This window comes from Sugiyamaella lignohabitans, chromosome A, assembly GCF_001640025.1.
Source record: "Sugiyamaella lignohabitans strain CBS 10342 chromosome A, complete sequence".
NCBI lineage: Eukaryota > Fungi > Ascomycota > Dipodascomycetes > Dipodascales > Trichomonascaceae > Sugiyamaella > Sugiyamaella lignohabitans.
In genome coordinates this window covers 2,387,363-2,413,204 of record NC_031672.1, presented here as the reverse complement: position 1 = coordinate 2,413,204, position 25,842 = coordinate 2,387,363, and the positions used below count along the sequence as shown (strand labels likewise).

General features: G+C 47.5%; 9 protein-coding genes across 9 annotated transcripts; 3 read left to right on the top strand and 6 right to left on the bottom strand.

Annotated features, from left to right (window-relative positions):
- Nucleotides 1-1,592: 1,592 nt before the first annotated feature.
- Nucleotides 1,593-4,262, top strand: FOX2 (bifunctional hydroxyacyl-CoA dehydrogenase/enoyl-CoA hydratase FOX2; the record flags this gene model as incomplete). The annotated part of the gene is made up of 1 exon (XM_018882726.1): nt 1,593-4,262. The coding sequence occupies one exon, from the start codon at nt 1,593-1,595 to the stop codon at nt 4,260-4,262; it is 2,670 nt and encodes an 889-aa protein (XP_018734986.1).
- A 2,113-nt stretch (nt 4,263-6,375) lies between these two features.
- On the bottom strand, nt 6,376-7,341 carry AWJ20_764 (UPF0394 membrane protein; the record flags this gene model as incomplete). The annotated part of the gene is made up of 1 exon (XM_018882725.1): nt 6,376-7,341. The coding sequence occupies one exon, from the start codon at nt 7,339-7,341 to the stop codon at nt 6,376-6,378; it is 966 nt and encodes a 321-aa protein (XP_018734985.1).
- A 492-nt stretch (nt 7,342-7,833) lies between these two features.
- PHO3 (acid phosphatase PHO3) lies at nt 7,834-9,342 on the bottom strand (the record flags this gene model as incomplete). The annotated part of the gene is made up of 1 exon (XM_018882724.1): nt 7,834-9,342. One exon carries the CDS (start codon nt 9,340-9,342, stop codon nt 7,834-7,836), a length of 1,509 nt encoding a protein of 502 aa, XP_018734984.1.
- Nucleotides 9,343-10,572: 1,230 nt separating this feature from the next.
- Nucleotides 10,573-12,027, bottom strand: PHO12 (acid phosphatase PHO12; the record flags this gene model as incomplete). Its single annotated transcript, XM_018882723.1, has 1 exon — nt 10,573-12,027. The coding sequence occupies one exon, from the start codon at nt 12,025-12,027 to the stop codon at nt 10,573-10,575; it is 1,455 nt and encodes a 484-aa protein (XP_018734983.1).
- Nucleotides 12,028-13,836: 1,809 nt separating this feature from the next.
- Nucleotides 13,837-14,688, bottom strand: SNP1 (Snp1p; the record flags this gene model as incomplete). Its single annotated transcript, XM_018882722.1, has 1 exon — nt 13,837-14,688. The coding sequence occupies one exon, from the start codon at nt 14,686-14,688 to the stop codon at nt 13,837-13,839; it is 852 nt and encodes a 283-aa protein (XP_018734982.1).
- A 659-nt stretch (nt 14,689-15,347) lies between these two features.
- GLR1 (glutathione-disulfide reductase GLR1) lies at nt 15,348-16,784 on the bottom strand (the record flags this gene model as incomplete). Its single annotated transcript, XM_018882721.1, has 1 exon — nt 15,348-16,784. One exon carries the CDS (start codon nt 16,782-16,784, stop codon nt 15,348-15,350), a length of 1,437 nt encoding a protein of 478 aa, XP_018734981.1.
- Nucleotides 16,785-18,490: 1,706 nt separating this feature from the next.
- AWJ20_759 (uncharacterized protein) lies at nt 18,491-20,413 on the top strand (the record flags this gene model as incomplete). Its single annotated transcript, XM_018882719.1, has 1 exon — nt 18,491-20,413. The coding sequence occupies one exon, from the start codon at nt 18,491-18,493 to the stop codon at nt 20,411-20,413; it is 1,923 nt and encodes a 640-aa protein (XP_018734980.1).
- A 1,412-nt stretch (nt 20,414-21,825) lies between these two features.
- TAF10 (Taf10p) lies at nt 21,826-22,731 on the top strand (the record flags this gene model as incomplete). The annotated part of the gene is made up of 1 exon (XM_018882718.1): nt 21,826-22,731. The coding sequence occupies one exon, from the start codon at nt 21,826-21,828 to the stop codon at nt 22,729-22,731; it is 906 nt and encodes a 301-aa protein (XP_018734979.1).
- A 288-nt stretch (nt 22,732-23,019) lies between these two features.
- On the bottom strand, nt 23,020-25,251 carry AWJ20_757 (hydrolase; the record flags this gene model as incomplete). The annotated part of the gene is made up of 1 exon (XM_018882717.1): nt 23,020-25,251. The coding sequence occupies one exon, from the start codon at nt 25,249-25,251 to the stop codon at nt 23,020-23,022; it is 2,232 nt and encodes a 743-aa protein (XP_018734978.1).
- Nucleotides 25,252-25,842: the final 591 nt, after the last annotated feature.

Sequence of the window (25,842 nt, the reverse complement as noted above, 5' to 3'; positions counted from 1 at the left end):
CAGCAATTGACCGGTTTGTCAGCGATGAGTTTCTGCCAATATACGATCTCATTATGGAGACAGTGGGCAGGTTGCGAGTATGAAACGCAACTCAAATAAACGATCCTGTATCAACAGCAGCAGATACTACCAAGACTGAGATGAACAGTAGTTAATAGATTCAGAATAATAGAACCAATAGAATACCAGTCTAGTCAGATGACAATTACCAAACACTTCAAACACCGATAGAAGGGAGGTTCAAATGATATGGAAACCGAGAGAACAGTCTAACCAGACAGCGATAGAACCTAGTTTCAAATCCTATGGATCCAGCTGATAATTACAAACCACTTTAAACAGTGACAAACGGTAGATTCTCTATCAAATCTAAACAGAAAACCCCCGCCAGAGCAGACTAACGAGCTGAAAAATAGCACAAAAACACTTCGAAATTCCGTGATTCAGCAGTCGTGCAACCAAAAAATGACACACTATAACCGCGAGTTTAATTGAACCTAGGAACCGACGAATAAATAACTTCACTTTCACACTCTCCCCGCTTCCTCAGTACCCCGGCTTTTCTTTTATATCGTGACCTGCACCGTGCATCGGAACCTTCTCGGCCACCCCCCAGCCCCTGCCCACCCTCCGAACATCGGCCCTCTCCCCACGCCCGACTCGAGCGCAGCGAGAGGAGCCGCGGGGTCTGGGGCGCAGCCCCAGCCGCCGGAGGCATGTCCCTGTGCACTCGAGTCCGGGTGTGGGGATCACGTGAGTAGCGGCGGCAGTTGTCTTTGCCAGAGGTGTGGGTCGGGCGAAAGTGTAGCCGCGCGCGCTGACGAAGCATGTTCGGAGTCGGGTGATCGGGCGGCCTGTAGGGAGGGCGTGGACCTCGGCACGAGGGTAGAGTGGGCATGGATGGGCAGGGACAGCAGGAGTGGTGTCGGAGCGACGAGGAATATTCGCCTTGGAGTACGTGCTGGGGCGAAATGGAAGTGGAGGGCCGGGAGTTGCGTTGTCGAGGCTGTCGGCATGTGAAATAGGATTTGACTGGCGATATCGAGCCGGCTGTGGAGGCCGAAAATTAATGATGGGAGCGAAGTCGGGCTCGGTTGGTGTGAAGTGAGGTTTATATCGGAAGGTGGTGGAGGTGTTGATTCAGCATACAGAGTTGAGATTTTGTGGATGGACAGCCCGTTGAATGGTCTGGCGAACGTAAATATTTACCCGAGCGTCAATGGAGTTGATGACAGTCTCGGGCCACAGTTCCGGCTGTCAGGTGTGCCTGTCAGGCAAGCTGGCGGCTGCATATACCGGCCAGTGCCCCGGTGCCCCACATCGTTTCTCCACACTGACGCCGGCAGCAGGGCCCGTTGTGGGACAGGGCTAGGGCCGAGAATCGGCAGGATTATTCCAGGGGCCGAGGAGATGGTGCTATTGCGATCGGATCAATCAAGCGAGCATAAGCATGTACCGGTCGGCATATAAAGAGACATTACCCCACCATTTGATTTAGTGTTTTTTTTTTTGATTTTCATTTATTTCTTTCTATAGTTTTATTTTGCTGTCATTGTTGTTGTACAGTCTTTGTCATTTACATAATCTTCACAATGGGCAAAGAATTGCGATTCGACGATAAAGTGGTAGTCATCACTGGAGCCGGTGGTGGTCTTGGTAAGGCCTATGCTCTTTTCTTTGGAGCTAGAGGTGCTTCAGTAGTTGTTAACGATTTGGGTGGTTCTTTGAAAGGAGAAACTGATGGAGATGCCACTGGAAAGCGTGTTGCTGATGGTGTAGTCGACGAGATTATTAAACTCGGTGGTAAAGCAGTTGCTAATTACGATTCTGTCGAGTTTGGTGATAAAATTGTCGAGACTGCTATTAAGGCTTTTGGCACTGTTCATATTGTTATTAACAATGCTGGTATTCTAAGGGATGTTTCTTTCAAGAACATGAAAGATCAAGATTTCAAATTAGTTCAATTGGTGCATGTTTACGGTTCTTACAAGGTGGCCAAAGCTGCTTGGCCCCATATGAGAAAGCAAAAGTTCGGTAGAATCATTAATACTGCCTCTGCTGCTGGTTTATATGGTAATTTTGGACAAACCAATTACTCAGCTGCTAAATTGGCTTTGGTCGGTTTTACCGAGACTTTGGCCAAAGAAGGTGCTAAATACAATATTACTGCTAATGCCATTGTCCCAATAGCAGCCAGTCGTATGACTGAGACCATTTTGCCTCCAGATGTCTTGGACAAGCTCAAGCCTGAATATGTTGTTCCTGTTGTTGGATACTTGGTTCACGAAAACACTAAAGATACCTGGGGTATCTACGAGGTTGGTGCTGGTGCCGTGACCAAACTCAGATGGCAACGTGCCAAGGGTGCTCTTTTCAAGGGCGACGACAGCTTTACCCCTTCGGCTGTTCTTAAGAAATGGGACGAGATTAACGACTTTTCAGCTGGTTCTGAATTCCCTAATGGATCCAAGGATTTGTTAGCTATTGCCGAGTCGTCTCCTAAGCTTCCTCCCAATGCTCAAGGTGAGCCTGTCGAATTTAAAGACAAGGTTGTTATTGTCACTGGTGGTGGTGCTGGTATTGGTAGAGCCTACTCACTTCTTTTGGCCAAACTTGGTGCTAAGGTTGTTGTTAATGATTTGGGTAACCCTCAAGCTGTTGTTGACGAGATCAAGGCTGCTGGTGGTATTGCCGTTGCTGATAAACACTCTGTTACCGATGGTCCTGCCGTGGTCAAGACTGCTATTGATGCCTTTGGCGCTGTTCATGTTGTTATCAACAATGCTGGTATCATTAGAGACAAGTCGTTTGCCAACATTAGCGATCAAGAATGGAACATTATTCAAGACGTCCATCTTTTCGGTACTTACAGCGTCACCAAGGCTGCTTGGCCATATCTGTTGAAGCAAAAGTACGGTCGTGTTATCAACACTGCCAGTACCTCTGGTATCTACGGTAACTTTGGTCAATCCAACTATGCTGCTGCTAAGTTGGGTATTCTCGGTTTCTCGAGAGCTTTGGCTTTGGAGGGTCAAAAGTACAATATTCTTGTCAACACTATTGCTCCTACTGCCGGTACGAATATGACGTCCAGTGTTTTCACTGAGGAGATGCTGGAGCAATTCAAGCCTCAATATATTGCTCCTTTGGTCGGTTTGTTGGCTTCTGATAAGGCCCCTGTTACTGGTCATTTGTTTGAGACCGGTGCTGGCTGGATTGCCCGTACCAGATGGCAGAGAACTGGTGGTCATGCTTTCAACGTTTCAAATGGCTTGCCCATTGAGTCTGTTGCTGCTAAGTGGGAAAAGATCACTAACTTTGACGACGGCCGTGCTACCTACCCAGAGAATGCCTCTGAGAGTAATGCTGGTTTATTTGAACTTGCTGCTGAAGCTGAGTCTCTTGACCCCGAACCTTCTCCTGCTCCTAAGGATATTGGTGTCTACGAGTACGACGACAAGAAGATTATTCTTTACAATTTGGGTGTTGGAGCTGGTGCCAAGGATCTCAAGTACACTTATGAAGGAGACGACGATTTCGGACCCGTTCCATCGTTTGGTGTTATTCCCTCGTTCACTGTCCATGCTCCTCTTAACGACCTGGTGCCTAACTTCAACCCTATGATGCTGCTCCACGGTGAACAATTCCTCGAGATCAAGAAGTGGCCCATTCCTCCTGCCACCACCTTGTTGACCGAGTTGAACGTTCTCGACGTCATTGACAAGGGCAAGGCTGCTATTGTGACCACCGAGACTGTTTCCCGCGATAAGGAGACCGGCGATGCTATTTTCTACAATGTCTCGTCTGTGTTCATTCGTGGATCCGGTGGTTTCGGTGGTAAGACCAAGGCTGAGGACCGTGGTCCAATCACTGCTGCCAACAAACCACCATCCAGAGCTCCCGACTTCGAGGCCTCGTACAAGACGAGTGTCGACCAAGCTGCTATTTACAGACTGTCTGGCGACTTCAACCCACTTCACATCGACCCCGACTTTGCTGCTGTCGGCAACTTCCCCCAACCTATCCTGCACGGTTTGGCCACTATGGGTATCTCGTCGCGTCTCCTTGTCGAGAAGTTCGGTGTGTTCAAGAACATCAAGGTCCGATTCACCGGTCACGTCTTCCCTGGCGAGACCCTCAAGGTCGTCGGCTGGAAGGAGGGCAACAAGGTCATCTTCGAGACTAGAGTCGTTGAGCGTGGCACGACTGCCATCTCTGCTGCCGCCATCGAACTGCTTTCCAATGGCCAACCCAAGTTATAAAATGTTTATGATAGTTGAGTAGTTTATTAATAATAACAAAACATGTTGCTACCTGTCCACCTGCCTCCGGCGGCTGGGGCTCCGCCCCAGACCCGGGTTGCTCGCTTCGCGAGTACTGGGAATATCGAAGTTCTAACTGGCCGTCTGCCTCCGGCGGCTGGGGCTCCGCCCCAGACCCTGGTTGCTCGCTTCGCGAGTGCTGGGGAATCGTGAAGTGCTATTATGATAGTTTATCAATTGCAAAAAATACGTACGCTTTACGAGTGCAGCAGGGACCCCCGAAGCCCGACTCGAGCGCAGCGAGAGGAGCCACGGGGTCTGGGGCAGAGCCCCAGCCGCCGGAGGCACATCCGACCCCTATAACAGGTACCGGAACTTGTGGTGGGTGTCGCTGGCGATGTGGATGCTGTCGTCGTCGGTGTCGAGGGGCCCGTGCTGGCAGTCGAGTTTGTAGTTGAGTCGCGCGAGGTAGAGGTGGTATACCAGTGCCAGGGTGCCCGAGACGATGAGAAGGGCGGCACAGATCCAGGACCCGAGGGTGTAGTAGGGGCCCTGCGAGTGGGGGAAGATTCGCGTGCCAATTATGACTCCTATTTCGCCAATGACATGAAGGAAGATGTAGCTGAAGCCCTTTTTGGAGTCTGAGCCTTGGTTGTCGCCGGTCCATGTCATGTTCACACTGTTGGAGGTGTAAATGCCAATAGATGCGAGGAAGACGGCAAGATATCGGACTACTGGGCTCGTCCTGACCGTGGCGAGAAGAATGTATCCAACAGCAGCGAGATATGTGAACCCAATGACAAACACACCTCGTTTGCGAATCTTGTCTGATATACAGCACACCGTTAACATGCTTATGATGGAAATGATGTATGGAGGGACTGTGAAGGCTTGAGCCAGCTGCTCGCTGTAACCGAATCCTTGGATGATTAATGGCATAAAGAGCGGCAGAGAACTCGATGCTACGTTGTGACAGAACGCTATCAACGTTGGTAGCCATATTTTGAGATCAATAAACGATTGAGATATCTCGCCAAAGTTGATCCGCTTGCCTCCTCTGTCGGCATTACCAACTTGTTTAATAGTTCGGGCAGTAGCTATCAGCTTTTCCCGTGGTGTCAGGAAATGAGCCCGGTTCGCACTCTCTGCTATCGCATAAAATGCTATGAGTCCTCCTAGAGTACCAGGAAGCCCATCGATTAGAAAGATAAATCTCCATGGCACAAAGTTCTTGGGAGGAAATTGTGTGACAAGAAACGCAATTAATCCTGACACAGCAGCAGCCAGCGGTAAGAATGACATGAATATAGCATTTCTGCGAGCCTGTTCTTGACGGAAATAAAAGAAGCTGAGGTAGTAGTAGATTCCAGGATTGAAAAAAGCTTGGAACACTCCTAGAAGGAACCTCTGGGCAAACAGCTGGGAAAATGTACGACTTGCTGTCATTGAAGTGGCTATAACACTCCAGCACAAGATGGCACATGGTATATACACCCGAGGATTCAATACCTTCCACAGGAAGATGGACCATTGCATGACAATATATGCCACATAATAGGCCGTCAGCAAATCGGCGTAGTGAGAGTCCGACAAATCAAGGTCTTGGCTCATTCCAGCAGCGTTGGCATTACCAATATTATTCTTTTGCAAACATGCTATGAAATAGATAAAGCATATGAATGGTAGTAAATGTCTATCGTACTTGCTGACCACTTTTCTTTCTTCTGCCTTGGTATATGAAAACTTGTTGCTATCAGTACTTTTTTCTTCAAACAGATCTATACTGTCAAACGATCTTATCGTTGCATCGATATCTGCTTGTGAGAGCTCATTCTCCACCTCGTCAAACAAGCTCTTAAGTCCCCGAAATTCATGGCTCTTCTCCATTATTTTTTAGAAGACTCTTAACGATTCAGATTGAGATTGAGGTATTTTTACAAAATACAATGGGTTCCTTAGCATTCTCTTGAGCTGAAGAGTAATATATACATCTTTTAAACGGCCTTACACTATTAAACAATCTTATCGAAATTGAGTGCACACTAACTAATCAAATCTAAACCGGTTGATAGAACCTTGATTTGATTAGTGTTTCCCGCATCTTGTATCACCTTCATGGTGCAAGGCTATAGGCAACGAAAAAGCCTGCAAGCCAAAGCAAACCTTGGCTACCATTTAAAAATGACGCAATAATTCCAGGACCAGGACAGATACCCGATAGACCCCAGCCAATGCCGAACAAGGCTGCTCCTAGCACGAATTTAGGAGGTATAGCAGTGGCAGTAGGCAGATTCATTTTCGAGACAGCGGCTCCTGCGGGTAGTTTGTATTTTCTAATCAAATTCTCCACCAAATTTGGCACGATTCCGAAAAATATCACCATGGTAAGGGACGGATCGAACTTGGGTGGTACGAGAGCTAAAAAGCCCAAGGTTTTAGATGGTGAAGCCAATCCCGAGATTAATAACCCAAGTCCAAATAAGGTTCCCGAGAATACTGAAACTAAAGTTTGCGAGTATTTATTAACCTCGAGATGATTACGAATACCCCAAGATAACAAGATCTCGAATAAAACAAGAGGGATTACTGTGTAAACTTCTTGAGTTGAAGGATGAGACAATGTATGACAAGCAATAGTTCCAGCTTGTCCACATCCAGCTGGGGCTGTCTGCAAATACCAAGAAGTTAAAGCAGCCACTGAAGAAAAGGTAGCAGTGGCCACTAGAGATCTGATTGATAATCTGGATAGTCCACATAGCATATGGCCTGATGTACATCCAGAACCCCATTTAGTACCGATACCAGTGAAAAGTCCTGCAATGAGCGTTGTATACTGGCCAAAAGGTGCCAATTCATTAACGACACTATAATCAGGAACATACTGAGGTGCAAACGCCTTTACAGCATAGGTAGCCAATGCTATACCAGCTATCACTGGAACATTAAACACACTGGGGTTTGCTGCACTGTTATATAGAATAGACGAGCATCCCATGACCCGGCCATTTCCATATAAAAACGTCGAAGTAGCAGCATGAAGCAGTAATGCTCCAGCTGCTGACTGGAAATATGTAAACATAGTTGAGTATGCTATATTTTGAAGAATAATATAATAAGTATTTGTTGGTGGCGGAGTTCACTTACAGATCCTCCGAGACGTAATTAAGAAAGCCGCATCACCATTTTGGCCGAGACTATTGAACTAAAAAAAACCAGTTTGTACTGTTGTAAAAATTGAGTCTGTAATCAAAAATACAGCTCATGGTTGGACAGATGGACCGACTTTTCGTAAATTAGGTTCCGAAATCCAGCTTAAATCGAATTTTGAGTTTTTCTGTTTTATTAGGTCTGCGTTAAGATAAGATAAGAGAAGAGAAGAATATATATATGCAGGTGATATGCATGTCGTAAAGGATGAATCGTGCTCCTTTTGAAGCGGTAGCCATGGTAGAAAAAGTTAAGAGAAACCCGTATATTAAAACCAAAAACTATACAAAATAATAAAAAGAAGAACGAGGAGCAAAGTACTAAGAGCTAAGACCGAGGTGGTAGCTATCTATATAACATTTTTTTAAGCAGCAGGCTTGTCATCCCAGGTGGTATCAGTTAATTGGGAAGCAATCTCGCCTTGGAGATAGTTGAGAGAGTTGGTTTGGTTGTAGTCCCAGAAGAAAGAAAGGTATTGAGGGTACTCCTTGGGGACTTGACAGACCTTAGCATAATCAACAAGAGTAGATTGAAGCTTGGCAGTGTAGTTGGTAAGAGGACAAGAGTAACCAGGTCCGTTTTGACAGTCCTCGAAAGGAAGAACAGCTTCGTTAAGCAGAACACGGACAAAAACATCTTCGTTGTCAGAAGATGAATCAGTGCTGTTGAAAGAGCCGGTGCTGTTGGTGCTGTTGCTAGCACCGGTAGGAGCAGTACAGGTCATTCTCTCAAGGACCAAGTGAGCACCCATGGGGACAATGTCAGACATAGAGTAGACAGTGTCGTGAACAATTCTATCAGTAGGAAGGTCGGAAGGAGGAACCAACAAACCCAAAGCAGCAAGAACAGGAGTAATGTTACCGTCGTGAGCAAAGTTCCAGAACATGGTACCAGCCTGATCAGGACCTTGATTCATAGCAGTAAGAGTAGCGTTGGCGAAAACAGCACCGGCGGGAACAGTGGAGTTCAAACCAGGACCTGCCAAGTAGTAGTACATCAAGGATTGCATGTACTTGAAACTTTGCCACTCGTCAAGAGTGAAAACATCAACCCAAGGGCTGGAAGAACGAGCGTTCAACTCGAAAGGAGCGTGCAACATGAGGTTGTAAACATCAGTGAGGTTGACGTTAAGACCGGGGTTCTCAGCATTCAGACGGTCTGCAGCAGCCTGGAAAGCAGGGAATGGGGCCAATTCGGCCTCGGAAACAATCTCATAGTTAGGAACACTGTTAACAGGTGCGAAACAAGTAGGGGTCAAAGAGTTGGCACCCTCAGTAGCATCTTCGGGAATGATATTAAGGAAAGCGGCGTCGGTGTAGTTATAACCGAAGAAACCCTCACCAAATCTTCTAGCAGTGTTAATGACACGCTCATAACCAGAAGTGAAAATAGGGACTTGGTTTCCGTGCCACAGGTGACCATAACGATCACGGTATTCAACACCGACTCTGTAACCAGTGGCAAGACCAGAGTAAGGACCAGAGTAGGTCTCTTGAGACCACATGTTGGGATCATCCAAAGTAGTCTGCCAAGTGTTCAAGAATGACAAAGAACCAACAAAGTTCTTAACATTAGACTTGATCTTTTGGTAAGTCTCGACCATTGGGCCACCCATGTAAGCATCAGGGTATCTCTCACCATGTCTCATGAGCATGAACACTTGATCGACCTCACAGTTGGAAGGAGTGTTACGGTCAATACCGTAAGAGGTTCTGTCAGAGTAAGGACCCCAACCACCAAAGTGTTTCAAAACACTGTTACCATCTTGGAACTCTTGAGAGAACTGCTTTTGAGCGCTTGGGGGACCAAGTTGAGCATTGGCAACAGAGGCACCGGCCAAAAGACCAGCAGCGACAATTGTAGACTTGACCATTGCAACTATATATGAACTTTTTTTTTTCCAGTTAGAATTGATCTTGGTATTCTAGACTGGATTTTCAACTACAAACTATTGGATTTAACCGACTATTTATATTAAATTTCACCGTATCATAACACTGGACCACTGGACCATTGATGCTCGAGATCTCGGCACACTTTTTAGCCATTGTAAGTACAGAGCCATTTCCAGCTATAGAAACAGTAATTATACCCGAGGACCTATTCAATTGAACATCAATTGAAGGTCAAATTGGTTATACTTCACACGACCAAAGATGCTATCAGCGACTCATTCCACCACGTGGCATAGAAAACTATTTCCATGAGCTGTAGAAGCCATGAAAATCCACTGAATATCACCACATGCTGCAGAGACCGACGGGTCCAGAACATCTTTGATGCACGACCGATAATAGCAATAGCATTGCAACCGCGTGTGAAGATGGACAGCCAAATCCGAAGCAGCGATGGCGGATGCGGAACCCGATTAGCCAAGTTCTAGAGAAACGACGACGTCAACGGCTGCTGTGCGGCATCGCATGTCCATCGTTCTTGCACTCATTCTGAGACAAAAACACGTTCCTGATTTACGTGAACCAATTCGGACTCCAACATGGAACAAAAAAGTAACGTTGCACCATGCAGCATCTAACAAAGCGAACCCGTTTGGGGGTCAACGTATTCGGCCGATCAACGCAGCCCGCTTACCCACAACTGGTGGGGGGCGGATAGCTGTCAGCCACCATATACAGGAACCCGGGTCTAATTAGATCTGCTTGCGGTAATTATCGGGGACTCAGGCCGATATCGCAGCAGTCTCAAAATTTTTTTTCTTGCACAGGACCCATGTGTTCTGGCCCCAGAAGGCTAGCGTGCTAGGACCGGGGCACGTTGACTGACGGAGGACGGCCTCCGGCGGCTGGGGCGCTGCCCCAGACCCCGTGGCTCCTCTCGCTTCGCTCGAGTCGGGCGTCGACGGTCCCCGCACGCTCGCGAAGCGAGCACAACGGGGTCTGGGGCAGCGCCCCAGCCGCCGGAGGCAGACCCCCAGAACACAAAGTCTAATCAGCTCCAGATTATCGGTGATGTGGATTTCCTGTTTGGGTTTCGAAGAAAGTCTAGGCGCCCGTCCCGGAGGGGTTAGCGTGGCGGATTTTAAGTTGCATGCATGAACCGATTCGTCTAACTCTGCATATATTTTTTTATCTAATAATTTACGGACCTAATTGGTGCCAACGGGCTTCTCGTCCCAGGTGGTACCAGCGAGTTGAGAGGGGATGTCACCCTTGAGGTAGTTGAAGGTGGTGGTGGTGTTGTAGTCCCAGAAGAAAGAGAGGGTCTGGGGGTACTCGGCGGGAACGTCACAGGCAGTGGCGTACTCGGGGAGGGTGCTTTGCAACTTGGCAGTGTAGTTCTGCAAAGAACAGGAGAAACCAGGTCCGTCTTGACAGTCTTCATGAGGAAGAACAGCCTCGTTGACAATGGTACGGACGTAGACTCCGGCGTCGTATTGCTTGGTAGCGTTACAGGTCATTCTCTCGAGAAGGAGGTGACCGCCCATAGGAACGAACTCGGAACATTGGTAGATGGTGTCGTGTTGGACATAGGTGGTAGGAAGGTCCTTGTCGGGGATAATAAGACCAAGAGCAGCCAAAACAGGGGTGATGTTGGTGTCGTGGACAAAGTTGAAGAAGAGCTTTCCACCAGTGGAAGGGCCCTCATTCATCTTGGCAAGAGTGGCATTGGCATAGACTGAGCCAATAGGAGCAGTGGTGTTAACACCAGGACCGGCGTAGTAGTAGTACAACAAGTTGTTGGCGTAGCCAAAGGTCTCCCAGGCGTCTCTGGTGAAAACGTCGAGCCATGGCGAGGTCTTTCTAACATTGAACTCGAAAGGAGCGAATTGAAGGAGGTTGTAGACATCAACGTTGGTCAAGTTGAGGCCGGGGTTCTCCTCGTTAAGACGGTCAGCTTCAGCAGCAAAGATCTTGAAAGGAGCCAAGTTCTCAGCAGTGACACTGATCCAGCTGGGAACATTGTTGGTGGGGGTGAAACAGGTAGGAGTCAAACTGTTAGCACCTTGGTCGGGGGTCTCAGGAATAATGTTAATGGCTGCAGCAGTAGAGTAATTATATCCAAAGAAACCCTCACCGAACTTTCTGGCGGTGTCAATAACACGCTCATAACCAGAAGTGAAAATAGGGACTTGTTCACCAGTCCAAAGATGGTCGTAACGAGCTCTGTAATCAACACCTCTGTTGTAAGCATTGAGATGGCCAGCGTAAGGTCCGGAGAAACTCTCTTGAGAGAAAAGATTGGGATCAGAAAGGAAGTTGTCCCAGTCATTGAGGAAAGCAAGAGATCCCTTAGGAGTCTTGACAGAGTTTTGGATCTTTTGAAGAGAGCTGAGCATAGGAGCAGCAGTGAAACTGTCAGGGTATCTCTCACCGTGTCTCATAAGAAGGAACACTTGATCAACCTCACATTGTTCAGGAGTCTCTCTTTCAATACCATAAGATTGTCTGTTGGTGTAAGGACCCAAACCACCAAAGTGTTTTAAAGGATTGTATCCATCTTGGATCTCTTGAGAAAATGGCTTTTGAGCAGAAGTGCTTCCCAATTGGGCGTTGACGACCGAAGCGCCAACAAGGCCACTAACCAAAGCTGAAACTAACATTTTATTTTTTCAACGGTCTGTCTGTATTTGCAGTCTTGTCACCGAAAAGAAAAAACCAACCTGACGACATTCTGGCTGATATTTATCTATTTATCTGATTCACGGAGATCAGAATATGGTATCTTGTCTAGATGCGGAGTCATATGGCTATATCAAATGAAGTATCAATCGCATCACACGTGGGACGGAGATTAAGATAATAATCTATCATAAAAAAAAGTATCTCTCATGAATAAACTCGTGGATCTTCATCATGTCCAGCCAAAAGATCTTCAAACGGTTGGGGTATCCATTACGTCGGATACGGGTCCGCATCAAATATAGGTGCATAAAAAGCAACTGGGTGACGTTGAAATGATAGTCGAACGTCGTGCAGTTCACAAGCTTCTTCATATGCAGCGAACCTACATACCTGCCTAAAAGGGCCTGGTTTTGGCACGTTTAAAAAGCAATGAGGAAAAAAATTTTGTTGTTAAACCGAATGTTAATCCTATACTGTAATTGAGCCGTGGGGTCAAGTGCAAGACGATAGTTAATGGCCATTCGAGAATTAACGCACGTGGCTGCCAATTCACTGATTTTCTGCGGGGGTCACACCTCGTTATTTTCCTTTCTGGGTTTTATCCGGCTGTGGTGAACTTGATAGAGGTACCCTGAAGGTTACAAAAACTGATGTACTTGGACGATGACAAAATCAAGCGCCATAAACGAGACATAAGCATGTCACAGGCGTGCCACGATCAAGCCACAGACAAGCCACAGACCTTCCACGACCGATAGTCATAGCCAATTGCGAACCTAAGACATTATTCGTCAGACTCACTACATAAAACCCACGATTCAACAGCAAAAGAACGTGGCTGGTGATGCCATGCAATGCTGGTCCTGTGGAAAATGATTTAACCGACGAAAGAGAACCAATACATATGGTCTGCAGGGAAATCCTGAGCCCAGTTCATGGCGGACTTTAACGGCGATTAGCGACAGCTGCGAGTCGAGGTTGTCAAACCATGCGGTATGCGGTCCACTCGCTGTATGCATTTGCATTTCTTTCTGTTGAGGAACCGGCAAATACAACGGTTCCGACTCCGACATGCTCGTTGTATCATCCGCCCGTTGTTCCTGTTTCAGATGCCTGTACCACACCTGTCTCAGAATGCAGTCTCTCGATGGCCTTTAGTCTTCGTTCTTTATTGAGAATTTTTCTTCTTCATAACTTTTCATTTTAGTAACAAAACGCCCGACCGAGTCTGCTGCCTCCGGCGGCTGGGGCTCTGCCCCAGACCCCGTTGCTCCTCTCGCTGCGCTCGAGTCGTTGCGTCGTCGTCCCCGGCTCTATAATACACTCGGTCCTGAAAAAAATTCACATTAATCAGAATATCCATTAAAACAATGCACTGAACATCGGTTCTCGAGGCTCGGGTTCTATTAAGTCGGACGGTGTTGTTCTGAAAACTATCACCAGATGACTAGGAGCCGCAGAAGGGTCACAGCTTCCGGCGGCTGAGACTCCACCCCAGACCCCGCTGCTCCTCTCGCTTCGCTCGAGTCGGGCTTCCAGGGTCCAAGGTCGATCGGCAATGCATCGCATAATCTTATCATCTGCACGATAACAACCCCTCCCATCCTTTAAAAAGCTAATCTAATCCCCCCTTCCACCTCGCTGCCTCACCGATACGCTACCGACTCGAGCGCAGCGAGAGGAGCCACGGGGTCTGGGGCAGAGCCCCAGCCGCCGGAGGCAGACCACACCCCAGAAACACGTCACTGGATTATTAAATATACACATATGCTACAGGAGAGAAAACACTAATAATGGCGAGGAGGGCTCCGTTCGCGGTACGGTCTGTGGTCGCGATGCGGTGGCGGTGGTGGTGGTTCGCGGCGGTCGTAGTATCTGGCCGGGTCGCGGTCTCGTGGCCTGTCTCGGTCGCGGTAACGGTCGTTTCCTCTGAAATCGTTTCTGGCAGCAGCACGTTCGCGATCGCGGTATTCTCGTTCGGCAGCTCTCTTGTCCCAGGAAGCGGACCCGTTTCGTGGTGGCGGCCCGTCTCGATCATGATACGAACCTCGGTCATGGCCTCTGTCGGGCCCTCTGTCAGGTCGACCTCCTCTGGAATCACGATTCCTGTCTCTGCCGTTACTAGGAGCATCTCCAAGTGGCCGGCTGAGTGCACTTCTTCTCCTTAAAAGCTCTTCTTTAGTGTATCCTCTGCCACCTCTTCCACCACCCAATTTCCTGGGTTTCCATCCTTTAGTAGTCCTTCCTCTCTCGACATCTACCACCACACGTCGTCCTTTCAACGTCAATCCTAAATTTTCTTTATGAGCTATCCTCATATCTCTTTCTCGTTCAAAAACAATGAAAGCATACCCTCTGGATTTTCCTTCTTGATCTCGTACTAGACGGATCCGTTCTAAAATGCCGTACCGCGAGAACACTTCTTCCAGATCCTTTTCAACAATGTCGTAATGCAATCTTGAAAGAAACAGTGTTTTATAAGGATCTCCTCGAACTTGAGGGTCGTCATCTGGATTCCATTTGGCAATCGCCTCTTTTAACTTGACTGCGTTCTCAGCAGCCTTTTTCCGTCGGTTATTCTTGACAATCTGCAGCCAATTATCAGTTGGAACGTAATCTTTTTCGTGATCTGTCGTCATGCGACTCAAATATCCTGCTATCCCCGAAATCTTCACAGTAGACCTCTTTTCTGGCGGAATATCCTGGGGTTCCAGGTACTTCACCGGTGGGGGAGGCTCGAACAACCTCTTCAAATCTGGTGGTAACTTCGACACGTCGGCCTACAAAACAGTTAGTAACAATCCCACTCAGCCAGCACCCGATCTTCCGCGCTGCCCACTACTTTCCCAACCCAAACATACCATTTCCTCCTCAAATATCTCCTCAACACGCTCGTCAACCTGTCGATATCAGCTTGCTCCTCTCCAAATTTCACCGCCAATCTTCGACATCAAATACCCACCATACTATGCTTGCAGCCGCGCATCACGTGACATACCCCTGGCTTTTTAATTTTGGTGCACAAATTCCCTCTTTTTCCTGGTGAACTAGGGTCCAACCGCTCTTTTTCCGGTCCCCGGCCTGCCTCCGGCGGCTGGGGCGTTGCCCCAGACCCCGTTGCTCGCTTCGCTCGATACTCGAAGTCGGGAGCGCAAAACCAACCGGGTCCAGACGCTGCAAGTGGCCCGACGCAACGACTCGAGCGCAGCGAGAGGAGCCGGGGGGTCTGGGGCGCAGCCCCAGCCGCCGGAGGCTGGTCCCAAGGATACGTGTGTAGTTATATTCAAGAGTATAAAGTCTAAGTCATGGTGACGAGCTCCTCAGCAGAGGTAGGGTGGATGGCGACACAGTTGTCGAAGTCGGCTTTAGTAGCGCCCATCTTGACAGCGACACCGAAGCCTTGGAGGACCTCGGCCGAGGAGTCGCCGATGATGTGGAGACCAACGACCTTTTCTTCGGGACCGGCGACAACGATCTTGTAGATTGTGGAGTCCTTTTGTTCGGCTTCGAGAGGTGCGTAGTACATGGACACGAACTTGGATTGGTAGACCTTAACATTCTCGTCACCATAGGTCTCGCGAGCCTGGGGTTCGGTGAGTCCAATAGCACCGGCCTCAGGGTGTGCAAACACAACAGAGGGAATATTGGTGTAGTCGAGTTTGTCCTTAGCAAACTTCTCGGGACCGAAAAGACGGTTCGAAAGACGACGGCCAGCAGCAATGGCTACAGGAGTCAACTCAACAGCATGTGAAGCAATATCACCAAGAGAGTAGATATTGGGCACATTGGTGTTCTGGTACTCGTCACACTCGAGTTTACCCTTATTATCGAGCTTGAGTCCGGGAACCTCGACATTCAAAGTGTCACTAAGAGGAGCACGGCCAATGGTCCAGATAATCTGGTCGACTTCAATGGTCTGTCCATTAGGAGAGTCCTTATCGGTGAAAGTGAACTTGATTCTTCCATTAGCAGTCTTCTCAATAGCGGTGTCAGGATCGAACTTGAACAACTTATGAACATGAACGCCATGCTTGACATAGTTATCAGTAACAGCGTTTTGGATCATGGGATCAAAAGCTCGAAGAACAGTCTCACCTCTAATCAACAAATGAGTATTGGTACCAAGACCGTTGAAAACACCAGCCAATTCAACTCCAATATATCCAGCACCCACAATAGCCACGTCTTTAGGTTGCTGTTCTAATTCAAAGAATCCATCAGAAGTAATACCCAAATCGGCATTCTTGATTCCATCAGGAACCTTAGGATGACCACCAGCAGCAACCAAAATATGGTCCGCCGTGTAATAAGCAGTACCACCTTCACGAAGACTGACCTCGACAGTCTTAGCATCAGCGAATTTGGCCCATCCAAACACATATTTAACACCTTCTTTAGTCAAATTGTTGGCATAGATATCATTAAGTCTAGCAACATAGGCGTCTCTCTTAGCCTTGAATCCATGCCAATCGAATTGCTTAGAGAATTCCTTGTCAACAGCAGTGAATCCGTAACCCTTGGCATGAGTAATCTTATTAGCCAGATCTGAAGCGGCCCACATAACTTTCTTAGGAACACAGCCAACATTGACACAAGTACCACCAAGACGATTGCCTTCAATCAACATGACCTTGGCGCCATACTTAGCAGCACGACGAGCAGAGGCAACACCACCACTACCACCGCCAATTACCAAGTAATTGAAGTGTTCAGCATTCGATACTGAAGGAGCCATTGTAGACAATTGACGATAAACAGAACTGAATCGGGCTAATGTATTAGCCCTAGTAAGAAAATTCAATGGAGATATTTTGACAAGCGGAGAACAAGCCAAACAAAGATTCTATCCAGTTATAAACGAGCCGACCAAATAACAACTGTTCACCAAAAAAAAACGCCTTTTATCGTATTTATTTCACTTAATTCTTTACAATTGACTTTGTAAAGAGAAGCAAAACTGTTAAACGTTAGCGTGAACAACCAATCTGACCAGATCACAACGGGATATATCTAATATATATATGTATTCTGCACACAGACAAAGTCCAGGGCCCTCTCTGTTTTTCACTTTATTATCGTACTCTGCGTCGGCCGTATCCCCATTCGGCATCTGTTTCTCCGTACAATTTTACCCATCTATTACAAATCGGTCACGTGTGCGGCCGCGGCTGCTGCAGGGTCCGCCGCCAGTGGGGGTCCTGGGGTGTGCCTCCGGCGGCTGGGGCTCTGCCCCAGACCCCGTAGCTCCTGCTTCGCAGGAGATTGCTAGGGAACCCCTAAGGAACCGACTCGAGCGAAGCGAGAGGAGCCACGGGGTCTGGGGCAGAGCCCCAGCCGCCGGAGGCAGAACCCATCCCCATGATCCTCAGGGCGGTGGTGTTCCAAATAAGGTTTTATCATTGCTCCTGCGATCCTTAGGCACCGCAACCGCCGGTGACCGTGCTCAGTGAGTGGCTTATGAGCAAACTTCACGGATCCACTGACGCAGGGACAAATGAGGGGCATTGCAGCGACCGTCGATGCCGATGCATGTGTGCTGATCAGGGGTTAGACCCTTGACTCCATGCAAGCTTCTCTTTGTTTGCGAAACCGCTAAAAATGGTTCTTGGCACCGGGTTTGGGGATGGAGGGTGGGTCCTGCCTCCGGCGGCTGGGGCTCTGCCCCAGACCCCGTGGCTCCTCTCGCTTCGCTCGAGTCGGTCCGTCGGGGGTACCCCAGAGAACTCCTGCGAAGCAGGAGCTACGGGGTCTGGGGCGGAGCCCCAGCCGCCGGAGGCAATTGCCCTCCCCCTGAACCGTCACGATGGTTGCAGGTTTGGCGAAGAAGAAGTGACTCCGCGGACCTGACAGGTGACTGAGTAGAAACTGCGGGCTGTTTCTGCCATAGGGGAAGGGTGAGTGGGTTGATACCCCGGTGAGCAAATTAAAATGGGCTGAATTTACGAGAAAAAGAAAGAAAAAACTAGTCCCAAATTGCTTAGAGATACAAGGTCTCGACCCCCGCTAAGATTATTCAGGGGGAACTAGTGTGTCTATCACGTGACGCGATAAGGAAATTAGAGTGTTCCCCTGAGATAGCCTGTTTGTGGGGCACAGGAATCCGGGGTTGCAATGTTCACTGGTAGGGAAAATATGGGGCGAATTGCGATGGGGTTTTGTGGATCTGAATAGTGGACGTTACTCGGGGCCGGTGGCTCGGTGCTAGTGTAGTTTTGTTATGGGGGACCCGAGTTGGTCATTTGATTTTCGACCCATAATTTTGGTGGTGGTTGCACATATAATGACTGGGAACTCCCAGTTCCGTCTGTTCTTCTTCTTTTTTCTTCTTCGTCTGTTAGAACAACTCTGACTGCTAAGTTTGCACACCAGTATTGTTTCAAGATCTTTTTTAACCAGCGTTTTTCAACAATTGTTTTTATTTCCACCTGTTTTATTGAAAAGATGGGTTCTTTGGGTCAACTTGACTCTGATTTTTGCTTCCCTCCTGAGCAGGGTGAGCTTGACCGTTATGAATCGTCTTTGAGCTCTTCTGAGTTTGGTGACAGTGACGAAGAGGAATTGGATTTGAACCTCTACTTTAAACGTTCTCCTGCCGTTATTCGTGCTTTGGAGAAGTACGATCAGTTCATGGCTGAGAACCCCAATCACAAGTTCTCCCACCGCCCCGCCAGACTCTCTGCCTTTGATTATCACCAAGATTTTATTCCTTCTCATTGCCCCGTTGATTCTGACGTTACTGTTGAATCAATTGAGACTTTGGATGTTTCTGAGGATTGCGATGATTTTAATTTGGAGAATAAACCCATTGACTTTGAGGAAGATGGTGATGATACCGCCTCAATCTACTCGGATGACTTTGAGTCCGACGAAGATGAGTGTCCTCACTGGCCGGTTTACAGTGCTTCGGATTACATTCATTTGATTAATCCTGACGGTGACTCCGAGTCCGACGAAGCTGATTGTCCCCACTGGCCAGTTTACAGTGCTTCGGACTACATTGATTTGATTAATCCAGATGGAGAAAACCCATACGAGATCTCAACCGAGTTATTGGATACTCCTGAGGCTGTCATTGAGTCTTCAGTCGTCGAGCCAACCACTTCTGGCGATGACACTTTGGTGGATTCCACCGACGATGAACTTGCTGCTCCTTCTTTTGAGACTACTTCATCCGGCATCTCTGTTCTTGAGAAGCTTGCCAAATTTGAGCGATCTTATCGCGATATTGTTGCGAGAATCCCTTATCCCGCAAACCAAGCCTTTGCCAGAACAGATTCTGCTGTTGACAATCTTGTTTCCAAAGTCACTTCCATTGAGAAGACCTGTCAGGCACTTGATGCTGAGGAACCCCATGCTGAGTCTCTGGTCGAGGCAGGAAAACCATTGTCATGGCCTGAGGACGACACCTCTTATTTTGTTCCTGACATCATTGAAAATTTGGACATCCCTATTATCGACGTAACTGATGACAAGGGGTCATTTTTGAAACAGAAGCTGAAATCCAAAGTCAGCTCTTTTAAAAGAAAGTTTGCGATTCATAAGCGGGCTCCTATTTCCAAGTCTGCTCTTATGTTCAAGGGAATCCAAACAGCAATTTATGCTAATCCTCGATTGATTGATCCCGAGGTCACCCTCCCCTATGTGATGATGGGACTTAAGAAATACCGCCTTGGCGACGGATCTATTATTGAAGTTCATTCACCATTGGTTTACGACAACATTCGTACACTTTGTGGAATCTCACATCGAGATCTTTTGAGTTCCTTTATGGATTCTGATCTGGTCAACTCCCATTCGGATGGAGGCAACTTGGTCACTCCTGATGCCAAGTACATTATTAAGACCATTCAATGCAAGGAGCATAAACTCATGGGTAGTTACGAGTTCTTGGACGAGTATTATTATCGTGTCAAGGAGAATCCCACCACTCAGCTCCCATTCTACCTTGGTCATTACACCATTCACATTGATGGCAAGGAGACTCATTTTGTTATCATGAAGAATATGGCTCATATGAATCCCAATGGTTCTATCTCTGTGGAGAGAGACGAGCAAGATGAGTTCATGAGTCAGCTTAGAAAAGATGTCGACCTGTTGAAGAAGCATGGCATTACCAATTATTCATTGATGGTTGGACTTGAGTGTGACCCTCATACTGGTGAACAACGACCTGTTACGGGTATGATTGATACCCTTTGCCCGTTTAGTCGGCGCAAGAGAGTGGAGAGTAATATCAGACGACTATTATCTGATAACTCCACTATGGAAGTTGTTCCCCCTCACCAGTATGGAATGAAGTTCCTTAATTTCATTCAATCTGCCATGGTCTCTGGACCTGGCGGGTCAGTGGTCACACGTTGTTAAGTTCATTCCTTCATGCTGTGCGGGTCGTTGGCCAGTTTGGCGGATTTCGAGGTTATTTATTACCTTGTCTGTCAACTCCTTCTACTTGAAGGCCAATACTAGTTGAGACTGGTAGTCCATGGTTTGTCTATCTCATTGTTTGAGAGTTTATTTCCACTGGGCTTTTAATTCCTGATTCCTTGTTGTCATGGATCCACATCTGGCACTATTAGATTGGTAGTCATCTCGATTTCCTTTCGGATGGGCGATTCAGTTGAGGTCATCCCGAGTCCTTAATTCGTCCATTATTCATTGGTTTACCGGCCCTAAGTTTGCAATTGGTTCATCGTCCCTTGTTGTTCACTTCATCTGTCGCTTCGCACACCGCGGGTAGCTGACGATTTAGACAGTTCGACTACGGTAGCACTGGCTCCTTGCCAGTCTACTCCTGGAAATTCTTGAATCCATCCATTTACGGCGCTTCCTTAGCGACATTTTGGATTGGAATTCAAGAGTCACAATTCTCATGGACGGACGACGAGACTACAAGCAAACTTGGGACCTAGGTATATTTTCCTTTATCAAGATACCTGATCAATGAACCTTAATAGTTCCACCCTGCCCATGACATCTAATTCAGGTATTCAAGTTTTTGAGTCAACGAATCATTTGATGAAATTTCGACCTGGTCTACTGGGATTAATTGAGTTGTTCAACAGTCCTTCATCCCTCATGAAGTTGACAGAAAGGTACAATGAACAGTGGCTAAACTGGCTGATGTTTACTGCACACTTGATTGATTGAACTTGACAACCCACACTTCAACTAGACTTATGATTACCATGGATGAGATTGTTTGATTGTTTTTGGTATCGGTATTATTGTATTGAACTCTTTGTATTAATATATTATTTTATTATTATTCTACAGCTGACCATAATAGCGATGTAAACTGCCATCAGGGACGCCATCTGATGCCAAACTAATATATCTATTTCAACAGAGAGAGATCTAGCAAGTATCGAGATTGTTCTCTCTCAGAATTAGGATAATGCCTCTATCATCCGCCGCCGATACTCAAAACATTTTGCTACTGAAAGACAGGTCGGCCGGGAGCAACGGGGTCGGGCGCTGGTGCCTCCGGCGGCTGGGGCTCCGCCCCAGACCCCGTAGCTCCTGCTTCGCAGGAGATTGCTAGGGGACCCCCGACGAACCGACTCGAGCGAAGCGAGAGGAGCCACGGGGTCTGGGGCGTAGCCCCAGCCGCCGGAGGCAGAGCCCGTTACAAGTAGACCGGGAAGAGGACCCTGGCTCCCCAAAATGGAAATTCCGCGGAAAGAGTGGAGCGGTCACGTGACGGCAGAACTCGTGAAGTTGAAAGATGATCCGTCGAGCATCGCCAACATTAGCGAAGACGAAAGGTTACTATAGATATGAGTGGGGACGATGTGGAAATGAAAGACCCGGTTGAGGTCGAAGAGCAGGCAGTGGAGGACACAGAAACTGCTGGAGAAGCTGGTCCAGCCATTGGAACTGAAAGTGGACCTGCTGTGAACGCAGATGCAGAGAATCAAGAGACCGGAAGCAGCGAGCCTGCTGAGAACACAGCAACAACAGAAGCTAGTGAGAGTACAGCACCTCAGGAGACCTCTGCTACGTCCGCAGGTGGTGACGAGGAAGGGGCCGATGAGAAAACTGAATCACAGACCGATAAACAGGGCCAGGATGCAGCAGATGCAGGTGAGAACGGTAACGGTAACGGCGAGGATGTCGATATTGATGAAGAAGATATTATTAAACCAGATGAAGACGAAGATGAAGAAGCAGAAGAAGAAGGAGCTGAAGGAGCTGAAGAAACGAAAAACGAGAGAGAAGAGCCCACGAGACCAATCATCCATCCAATTCCATTACAAAGAAAAGACAAGAGTCTGAAGGAGCTGCTGAACTCCATGGACGAGTATGCGCCAATTATCCCTGACGCGGTGACAGACTTTTATCTCGCGAAAGCCGGTTTTGAGACTTCAGACAGACGGATTAAACGACTACTGGCACTTGCAACTCAAAAGTTCGTGTCGGATATTGCCTCGGACGCATACCAGTACTCGCGTATCCGGTCAGCAACTTCAGTATCCAACTCGTCCAATCCCCAAGCTCGTGCTAGAGCTCTCATGGCAGGCATGTCTGGGGCCGCGGGAGCTCAAGCTGGCGGTGCGTCCACAGGCTCAACAGCACCGGGCCCACCAGGAAACCAGGGCAAACTGGTTCTCACCATGGAAGATTTGGGCAATGCTCTGTCTGAATATGGTGTTAATATCCGAACCCCGGACTTCTACCGCTAGTTTGTGTAGATTCTTAACTTATTTAATGTTACTAGATCAGGTGTTGGTGACTCTGCCTCCGGCGGCTGGGGCTCTGCCCCAGACCCCGTAGCTCCTGCTTCGCAGGAGATTGCTAGGGGACCCCCGACGAACCGACTCGAGCGAAGTGAGAGGAGCCACGGGGTCTGGGGCAGAGCCCCAGCCGCCGGAGGCAGACCCGTTAGGTGGATGGTCAGAATGGATTGTATTAGAGCTAGTGAAGCTGGATGCAGACCCTCATTGTTGCGAAAGGAGGTTAGAGACGGTGGATTACATGATACAGCAGGAACATCCACTGGACGAGGCAATGTCTTCGCTAGATTGGATCTGGATTGTTTGTTTGTCTGTCTCGGCATGCCACCACGAGAGGACCTGTGTGTCCAAGTCGTAGACCCAACGGCCACTTGTTACTTCAACTGCCATGTCTTCTGCCGAAAAGTGGTATTCTGGTACGTATATTTCGGTGGGAGTTTCTTTCTGTGGAGCCCGCTCCGCATTGATTGTCAGTCTGAAGGTAGATTTCTGGAGGTCAAACGAGTACGAGTGTATGGTTCCTACAATCGACAAGGGGAACGGTCGAAGAATGGCCGCGACGGCTCGAACACCACTGGTGCTACGTTTCTTACGTGGTCCAAGGGTTTCAACACTGGCTTGGTTGGAAACTTCAGTACGTACTCGCGTCAAAACAGAACTGTCAGAATCATGCTCATCATTCAAGGCCACTTTCTTAGACTCTGGTTTCGGTCCATTCGAGTCACTACTCCAGAAACTGAAATCTTCTCCATTCCAGAAATCACCTCGTTCATGTTTGTTCAGTGTCGTATATCCCCAAAATGCCACGTTGAAGTTGGACGCTTCAACTGCTGAGCTAGTGGTATCAAGAGCAGCAATCTGCGAACTGTAGTCACCGTCGGAATAAGCCTTGCGATTATCCATGTCAAATGGAATCCCTGTTTCGGTCATGAAACTGGCTATACTACCCATATATTCACGTCCTTCTGCTTTAATCTCTGAGAACTGCTCCTGTAGACACTTCCGGATGTTGGATTCTCCAAGCTTGATTGCAAATATAGGACTTGAATACTTACCACGAATATATCCCAAAGTATCTACATTCCATACTCTGCTCCATCGTTTAAGCATCAACGTAATGCCGTCGTAAAAGTGTGGTGCATACACTACTCGGTTGTCAATAAGATCTGTTCCCTTTAAGTTGGGTGGAAGTGCTAGAACTGGTGGTTGACACATCAAGTACAGCTGCGGTGGTAGGTGCTGTCTATGAGCTCTGTAGAAGCTTGTCCAGTACTCAACGAAATAAATATTGACAAACTGGTCATCATCGATTTCTTTACCTTGATGGTCAAATGCAAAGTATTCTGGCTTTAGAAGCTTCAAAGATTGAGGATCCCACACTCCATGTTGTGCCCATATACATTCACCAAGTTTCCAAGTACTGGATCTTTCCCATCCATACTTCAAATCATACTTGTTATCTGTGCACCATACACTGACACCCTTGGGATCCACAGATTTGGTACCCACACGTTTGGGTCCTAAACTTCCAAATTCATAGTTCTCAACAGTCACAGCATGTCCTGAAGCTAGTAACATCGATTGAAAAGCAGTAGGAGTAGTCCCCAATTTCAAATTTTGCGTTTTAGGCACAACTCCTATGTCTTTAAACCCAGCCAAACCTGGGTTGGGCTCATTAAGTGTTTCCGAGCCTAAAATTCCTCCTCCACCATTTACTTCATCGATCTCATAGAGTTCACCTGCTTTCTCTTCAATTTGTTTGTAGAAATATATCATTGCATCCAACAAACTATCCTGTAAATAATCCTGGATGTTCTTGCCGTTTACAATGGCATTTGGTGCAAAGTGGCGACCTGCGAAAAACAATGTAAACATTACCTGACATACAAAACGGTAATAGTTAGTAGCCCAGAACATTTTGGGAAAGTTCTCAGGACCTCCTTCTTCCTTTGGAAACAAATTCTGAACAAATGCGGCATTAGTGACAGTAAATGTCTTGGGATCCATGCCAACCAGATAATAGGTCCATAATGGAGCACCTGAACCGCCAGAATAACGACCCCAAACGTCTTGATGAGGGTCAAGAATGATATAAAAGCCATATGATTTCAGCAATTTCAACACTTTGATAGAATAGTCAATAAAATCGTCGTCATAGATGCCAGGACCACTATGTTCAATAGCTTCCCAAGAATACAGATATCGTATAGTATTATATCCCCAGGACCGAATACGTTCCAAATGTTCAGGAGCTTCTTCCAAGTCTAAAGGACGTCCGATAAATGATACATTGTCACCATCCCAGAACGGGTCATTCGGGTTAGTCTCATCAACAGGAGTATAGGTCGTCAATGGTGGCTTGGCTGGCAATTTCGAGCTTCCATCTAGGTTGATACCTCTTAATACGACCACTCTATTCTTGCCATCTCTAAAGTTGCCAAGCTCGTCTACTACAAGTGAATAAGGCATTATAGATTCCTTAATACTTGTCAAATAATTCCTTTGTTGGGGGAAAAGACAAGGCGGCGGACGATATATCCGTATGCGTTATCAGCACTTCCCTAGATAACAGGCTGCATTATCGCATTTCAGGGTCCAATCTCACGTGATATGGACCGGTTCCGCGAAAAATAATTCTCTATTAGAAGTGATATTGGGCTCGTTCTGGACATTTTGACAGGTTTAGAGTACTCTGTAGTACTCGCTTCTAAGGCTGTTCAAGTGAGTTAAGAGTTAGATACTGGTTTCGTGATAAAGACCGAGTTTTTTGAGCTCTGGCGGAGCATGTGGCGTATTAGAACCAAAATTGAACGAAGCGACGACATTTGACAAAAGTTGTGTGTTGGGAAGGTGCCGTTGATATGATCCTAGCAACCAGCGAGCACAGACTCAATTGAACAGGGCAACGAGGAGTAAATCTCCTGCTTCGCAGGAGCCACGGGGTCTGGGGCGGAGCCCCAGCCGCCGGAGGCAGGTCTGGCACCTGGAATAAATAAAGAGCAGAGATTAAACCAGGATACCATAGTACTCAGCTCCCGGGTATTTTTGGGCCAGTTGAGG